Here is an 8,131-nt window from a genome sequence, read left to right as displayed (position 1 = left end):
AGTGAGGCAACCCATCTCTCCCATAAGTCCACAAATTTGGAGTCGTAGGTGGCATACTCTAGCAGACCTTCCTGCTTCAATTCCGTCAGTAGCTGCCATAGCTTCTCCGAGGTTGTGCCTCCACCAAACCTCTTTACAAAGGCAACCCATAACACATCCCATGCATTCTTGGTAGCCTGGGGCAATGCATTGTACCAGGACTTGGCCTCTACCTTCATTAGTAGAAGAAAAATTAGAAGTCGTGAAGCGTCGTCATCTTTGTTGGAGACCACACAAGCAATGTCGAAATCATCCAAAAAGTCGGTGGTGAGATCTTCTCCCTTCTTTCCATTGAACGTGGGGAAAGAAACACTTGCCATGGTAGTGACTCAAGAAATTACAATTTTTTTTAAAAATATTATACTAACAACAGTAGCAGCTCATAGCGGCTTTTTACAAAGTTGGATGGATAGATTAAAACAGGATAAAGATAGAAACATTAAAGGAATGGTGGTAATCCAATATGGGGAGAATGATAGGGTTTGGGGAATTAAGGATTTCTCCTAGCACCGCCGCACCAAATAGGTACACGATCTTATGTTGGTAGAAGATTTTCCTATCTACATAGATATTCACATGCATATGATGCAGGAATCTGAACGGGAATGTTGTCGGTCCATTTTCCATCATGCACAGAGGGTGGAGTACTTACTTATACTCTTACCGTGCCAGTGTTGATGAGTCGACACATCCACAGGAGGTCATCACCTTTCATGGGCTCTACCTTTCCTTCGTCGCTTAGCACGTACGGGGTGATGGTGACGCGTCTGACCACTCCCAGCCTTTTGGCTAGCAGCGACTGCAAATAATTATCGTAGTCGGCGTGTTGCATGAATTCCACTCCATTCAGCTGCAACTCGTCTCCAGCCCACTGGGTTTCACCTGTGGTGGAGAGCTTCTTCATGATAAGTTGTACAGGGAGAGGAGGAAGACCCTCTACCCGTCTTCCAAAACAGCGAGAGCAGTAGCAGAACCACTCTTCCTTAGGGCATGGAAACCTTCTTACCACTTCTTCTTCAAGATTGTCGAAGTGGACTGGTAGTACTCGCATGCGTCGTGCGAATCGGTAGGCGACCTTCCGCCGCTTAGCTTCGGATGACTTCCTCTTTGGCAAGCTGGGTACGACCCGGCTCTTTGAGCTTGAAGCACTTGCTTGGCCAGATGCTTCTCCCTTTGGGGTCATGTGTTTCCAGAGTGGCTTAACCTTTCCTTACCTTTGGCTCGAGCAGCCCCTTTAGGCCATTTTGGAGTAAAGGTTATAACTTTGATTGCAGTTTCCTTAGGGAAGAGAGGACTTACCGTTTTCCTTCCTCCTTTGATGTGGATGACTTCTTCACGGTGAATGTCGATGTAGACGATTTCAGCCCCTTCGCTGCCTTCGTTGCTGGCACTCATTGACCGTGTGTTTTGGTTGACAACAGTGATGGCACTTCATAGACCTCCCACCTTATGCTCTCAACTTGTGGTTAGAACGAGCAACACGAGATGGGGAGCTTACCTCTTGAATACTGACGACACTACAGCGTGGTAGTAGTACTTCGATGAAGGCGACTAGTGCCTCCTTAGTCTCCTCCTCTTCCATCCTCCAGTTAGAAAATTCCTTCAGCCATTCGTCCATGATTGATGGCGTGCATCACTTTCAGCATTATAAACTGAAGGTTTCTTAGAAGCCCTCCTCAGTGGGTGCACCAAATGACGGGAGCAAAGCGAGACACGGACCCCAACGGCCTCTAAGACGCCATGAGCCGATGGCACGCCTCGAGGCGGTCATGATAAAGCGAATAGGGGGCACCAACTAGCTTTGAGCGGTTAGGACGCAGACGACGGTGATGTGAACACCGCAAACTTACACACACGCACGCACACACACAGAGAGCATTGACAAATGATGAAAACCCTCGGGGGTGTGAGGGAGAATTATTTGTTGTAGTATTTACAAACGACCCTCCTTCCGGCGAGGTGGCACATCGTGGTGATAGAGAGGTAGGGAGAAGAGATGGTGCATCTACTTGGTGCGTTCTCTAAAGACGACTCGATGATGCGAAACTTGCTACCAAGGATGTGTATGTGTGTGTGCATCGACCATTGGAGTTGAGAGGTGGACGTAGCTCCCTTCACATGGTGCAATTCCCAAAACAAACCATCACACAAGTCCCCTCCCCGTGACGCCAATAGTGTCAATTCGTCCCACTAAAACTCTACCAAGTGCTGACCTCTCATGAACTGCCCCCCCAATAGTGACCTCTTAGTGCCCTTTTTATAGGTGTTGGTTGCTTGGATTAGGGTAATCCCGGTTTGATTAGGGTAAGCTAATCGGGAAGACAAAGCAAGGTGGTGGGCCCGGTGTGGTTGACCCTTGCTTTGTCTTGGGAGTTATTAAAAATGAAAACCTCTAGGTGGGCCTTTGTGACCATCACCTAGAGAGAGGAAATTTACAAATTGGGAATTTTACAAGGCTTGGGTGAAAACAGAAAAATGATAATGATAACCTACGGTTTACTGAAAATGGTGTCAAGGTTGCGTGATACCGGTGAATGGTGGCTTGCCAGTGCTCGGTGTAGCCCGTACGTCTTTTCGGGGTTGGCCGAGGCATGCCTTCAGCGCCTTTGTTCTTTTTGTTGTTGGTGTCGCGTGATTCGGCCGCCTTCTTTCTTTGTCGATGTCGTTCGGATTTCCTTCTTCTTTTATGATGTGAGTGTGCGTATATGCGTGTGTGTGTGTATGTGTATGCAAATATGTATGTGTATAGGCGTGTATAAGTGTGTGTGCGTGTTTGTGAGTATGTGTATATGTATAGATGTGTGCGTGAGCGTGCGTGGGAACGGGGGGGTGTATGTATATAAATATATACTTATATATTTAGTTTTTTTTTCGGTTGGCGACGTAGAGGTGGGGGGTGAAGATGGAGTGAGAGAGGGGGTGGGTGCACAGCGTGTGCGTGTGTGTGGTGTGCGTATGTGTATGTGTGTTGCATCACGGCGGCGCCTACGGGCTGGTGTACAAAGCGCGAGAGAGGGGGTGAAAACGGGCCGCCTGCGGGCTATTTACAGAGCGCGAGAGAGGGGGTGAGGGTGGGGTGAGGTGGTGAGGGAGGGGAGAGGAGATAGGGGGGGTGGTGTGTGGCTGTGTATGGCCAAGAGCGCGCGAGGCGGGTGTGGGCGAGCGCGAGGCCCGGAGGCCCGTAGCCGACAGAGGGCAAGACAAGGGGGGGGGAATGTAGTCACCGAGAGAGAGAGAGAGAGAGAGAGAGAGAGAGAGAGAGAGAGAGAGAGAGAGAGAGAGAGAGAGAGAGAGAGAGAGAGAGAGAGAGAGAGAGAGAGAGATAATGTTATAGAGAGAGAGAGAGAGAGAGAGGTGCTTAGTGGCCTAGCGGTGGTTCCCACCAAGGAAAAAGAGGGAGAGAGAGGGGGAGTGTGAGATTGTGAGGGGAGGGGTGAGAGGATAGGGGTGGGAGTTTAGAGGATAGAGAGAGAGAGAGAGGGTGGGGGTGAGGTAGAGAGAGAGAGAGAGAGAGAGAGAGAGAGAGTTTTTTTTCAAGGTGTACGGGACCGCTTCTAAGAGAGGGTGAGAGAGAGCTAGATTCAGGGCTAGGTGAAGATGGGGGGGGGGGGGGGGGGGGGGAAGAGATGGTTCCCTAGGGTTGGGGAAGAAACAAAGGGGGGGGGGGGGGAATATAATGTAGCGGCCCGCCGGGGCTGGGGTGTGGACAAGTAGAGAGAGAATGAGAATCTTTGAAAGAGGGAGAGAGAGAGTATATCATATCTGTGGCGGCCCGCCGGTGCTGGGGTGTGGACAGAGGCTTAGGTGTCTCATGCGCCCACCGGGCCGCCTGATGCAGTGGTGGAGCAGGAGAGAGAGGGAATATTTGGCGGAGCCGAGCAGTAGGAGAGAGAGGGGTTCGTCTTCTGGCGATAATGGAGAGATGTGTGGCCAAACTGGCAGAGGGGGGGGTATGGTGAATGATAAAGAGCTTTTTTTTTTTCCTCTTTTGGGAATAAGCCTTCCCTTCCTTAGGGTGTGGTTCTCACGGTCATGGTTTCGAAAACCGGTCATCAACACCTTCGGACAAATAGCCATCTGTCCCAAAAAGAACTCTTATAAGTAATCTTAAATGTGGAGAATTAGGAGATAGTGGATCTTCTCTCTATCTCCATCTCTCACGTTTCATGTATGGAAACTATGAGAGAGAGAGAGAGAGAGAGAGAGAGAGAGAGAGAGAGAGAGTTGGTGCATAACACAACTTTAGAGAGCACTTCATCCAACATGTTATGGCCACAATTTTATATATATATATATATATCGAGAGAGAGAGAGAGAGGGGGGGGGGGGGGGGGGGGGGGGGGATACTTCTTTCACAGAGACCACTCCGAAAAGTAGCTGAGAGAGAGAGAGAGAGAGAGAGAGAGAGAGAGAGAGAGAGAGAGAGAGAGAGAGAGAGATCTTGAAAGAGGCGAATCTATAAACCTTGAAAGAGGCAAGAAAGAGAAGGCGAGAGGAGTTTGTGCCCCAAATTAGCATGACCACTTAGAGAGAGAGAGAGAGGGGGGGGAGGGAGAGAGGATCTAATAGAAAGAGAGAGAGCTGGTGCATAACACAACTTTGGAGATCACTTCTTTCAACATGTTATGGCCACAATTTTAGAGAGAGAGAGAGAGAGAGAGAGAGGGGGTGTGACTCAAGAGACATAATGGCAAAAACACTTAGAAAAGAGAGCTCATCATCCATCCACTACATACATAAGATAGACCCCCAAAATGTAGATCCCCATAGTAGCCTATAAATGAGAGAGAAGAACATGTAGATCCACAAAGCCTATAAATGAGAAAGACGTGAGTATTATCATCCATTATATAATTCACTTCCTGTGAGGGGCCACCTGCTTTGAACTCGATGGAATATCTCCAGTCACATTAAGCCCCTTCTTGGGCCAATTGGTCGACACCAATGCATTGAGCTTGTTTGTGATAGACCTGACTTCATATACACCTGTATTATGTTGTATTGCTACGGCAATCAATTTGTTGCTGGTGCTTCGCAATTCAAACACAATGCTTTTTAAATCAATGCCATCCTTGTCAGGTTTGTTCTCAAGAAGAGACATCTCCAAGAGACTCATGATTTTGTCCTGGTTGCTTTTTATGTCAGAAAGTTGTACTTGCACTGAGTTTTGTTGCTGCAAAACATCACTGATCTGTACTTGCATCTGCACCTCTAAGCAGCGAAGATGAGCCCCTTGCTCATGTTGTAAATGGCTCAACCCGTGAATGCTCTCTTTGTAGGAAACATGTGCTGCCTCCACTCTCTCACATGAGGCTTGAATGTTGGAGTATATTGTGCGGATTGCACCTAGCCCATCTGCAATCTGCCTCTCTGATGATCCATCTGCAATTTTCCTCTTTGAAGGTTCATCCCCCCCTCGGGCAACACGCTTAGCACTTCGCACATTGTTGATTTGGTCTCTCTTTGGGGTAGAAAAGACCACCTCCAACGAATCTCCTCTAGAGGTAAGGGCTTGCTCCATTACTCTGAGAAGTTATGATAGGTTATTTAGGATAAGTTAGGATAGAGCGTGGAGCAAGATTGTCTCTCTCTCTCTCTCTCTCTCTCTCTCTCTAGAAAACTAAAATTCGAACGCCGCCTGAATCCCTCCCCTCTTTCACGTTAAAATTTGCCCTATCAATCTCCGATCCCCTACTTTTTTCTCCGGTTTGGTCTCATAGGTCATTTTGACCTTTTGAAGACGTTAATATATCATTTCATTTCATTTCATCTCTCTCTCTCTCTCTCTCTCTCTCTCTCTCTCTCTCTCTCTCTCTCTCTCTCTCTCTCTCTCTCTCTCACTCACACACACACACACACACACACACATTAACACAGGGTGGCACGATGGCGGGCGAGTGCAGCGGACGGGAAGTGACTGCAGTGGCACGGCGGCTGGACGCTACTACCACGGGCCTATTGCTTGGCGACGTCAGTGGGCGGCGTAGGCTGCGGGTTGACAGAGGACAACGCTGCAGCGACTGTGGCTTGACAGAGAAGGGTGGTCAGGGGCGGCGGGCGACTGTAGCCGCATAGCGGATGGCGATCGCACCGGGCGGGAAGTGATTGCAGCGGCATGACGATGGGACGCGACCCTCACGGGACGGCATTTGGCAACGTCAACGGGCAGCGACCTGCGGGTTGACAGAGAAGGTGGGTCAAGGGCACACGATGGAAAGCGGCTTGACACAGGCTGCATTTGGCGATGTGAACGGGCAGGAGCTGCGGGTTGACAAAGGAGGGTGGTCAGGGGGGGCCGACGGGAAGCGGCTTGACACATGGAAGCACTGCACATGCGACAGAGGACAACGAGGGTAGTGCACTTGTGTTAGTCGAAGTCAAAGTAGCAGTTCTAAGTAGCAATTAGGAACCCATAGCTGAGGCAGTAGAATTAGCAACAACAGCAGTAAGTGGTAGTCGATGACACCGTAGCCGAGGCAGTAGCAATTGACAAAGACAAATCAACAGCAGCAGCAATGGAAGAAACAGTAGGTGGCCGTCGAATGCAAAGTCTCTCTCTCTCTCTCTCTCTCTCTCTCTCTCTCTCTCTCTCTCTCTCTCTCTCTCTCTCTCTCTCTCTCTCTCTCTCTCTCTCTCTCTCTCTCCCGCTCTCGCAAGTGGTAGACGAAGGAAGATTTTCTCTCTCTCTCTCTCTCCCACTCTCACACGTCAAGCAGTAGGCCAAGACTCTCTCTCTCTCTCTCTCTCTCTCTCTCTCTCTCTCTCTCTCTCTCTCTCACACACACACACACACACACACACACACACACACACAGAAAGGAAGGATAGCATGCGCTAGTACCGGGTTCATTCAAGCAGCTCGCATGACATAATGCCGACGGCTTTCCAAGGTCACCTCCGTCATTAAAATTTTAGGAAGGATAGCATGCGCTAGTACCGGGTTCATTCAAGCAGCTCGCATGACATAATGCCGACGGCTTTCCAAGGTCACCTCCGTCATTAAAATTTTTCAAATTTCCTCAGTTGGACCTCCAACCGGATGCATCAGCTGATGAGCCCAATCTTCTTCCAACAAGAGAAAGCAAATTGTCTCTTCTCATTCAAGCTGAGCAAGGACCGCATATTGAGGTCTGTGCAGCAATGATAGAGGCAATACACATTGATTGTTGCCTTCAGAGCCTCCTTAAACCATTCGGCTCCATACAATGCCTCTCCGTTGGGAATGGCTTCCATGCCATCCCACGTAGACTTGATTCTTCTCAAGATCGTCGGTCATCGTGAAAAGAAAGAGAAGTGCCCTATGGTAGCTAGTGAACGGTTTCACAAAAATAATACAAGTAATACCAATTTATAGCAATTGTGGAAATATTAAATTATTGCTTTATTCACGATGTGACACATAAACAACCACCTTCCAAATTTGAAAATTGTTTGAAAAAAATTGCAAAACAATGCACCAAAATGTGGCCATCCTAAGATAAAATTAGAACCTAGTAGTATTGTCCATTTTGTGAACTGACATACAAAAATTTGAAAATGGCAAATGCTATGCATCCATGCCTGGATAGGTCCTACCTACGCTCAGTACCCTGAATATATTAGCATCTGCCAAAATTGGTTGATGGATAAACATGTTCTCATTTTGGCTTAACCCTAGCACACCCAGATAAATAGAAATAAAAATGTTTACATGCAAGATATAGTTTTTGCTTTCTCACCCGTTCCATGAAGTCTAGACATGTGCTCGATGGCTCATTGCAAATACAAACATTGTATAACCCGACATGACTATCTTCACCTTTGGTCTCTACTTTGAAGACCTCATGAACACCATCTGCCCCAGATATCTCTTCTACGACCTTAGCTCTCACCACTAGCGCTAGACTGATCTTGCGAGCATCATCCATGGAAATGGAAGTCGGGTACCGTACACGCACACCATCTCGCACTGTGGCTTGTGCACTGCCTTGAGGAGTGGATGTATCTTTTGACCTGAAAGGAGAATTGGTTGTATTTTGTGCAGGAACAACCGACGTTACAGTAGAGATTCCTTCTTTCCTGAACTCCACTTGATACCCCCCTTCATGCAATA

The 8,131-nt window shown here is 48.2% G+C and overlaps 1 protein-coding gene across 1 annotated transcript; it reads right to left on the bottom strand.

Annotated features, from left to right (window-relative positions):
• Positions 1-4,878: 4,878 nt before the first annotated feature.
• LOC147437950 (uncharacterized) lies at positions 4,879-5,560 on the bottom strand. Its single transcript, XM_086486035.1, is given in 2 exon segments — positions 4,879-4,947; positions 4,949-5,560. Coding segments are annotated over 2 exon segments (681 nt in total).
• Between the last annotated feature and the right edge of the window lie 2,571 nt (positions 5,561-8,131).

Source organism: Adiantum capillus-veneris, chromosome 17 (assembly GCF_014529385.1).
Source record: "Adiantum capillus-veneris isolate H3 chromosome 17, ASM1452938v2, whole genome shotgun sequence".
Lineage (NCBI taxonomy): Eukaryota > Viridiplantae > Streptophyta > Polypodiopsida > Polypodiales > Pteridaceae > Adiantum > Adiantum capillus-veneris.
The sequence above is the reverse complement of the archived record's forward strand: the minus strand, read 5'-3'. Positions and strand labels throughout refer to the sequence as shown.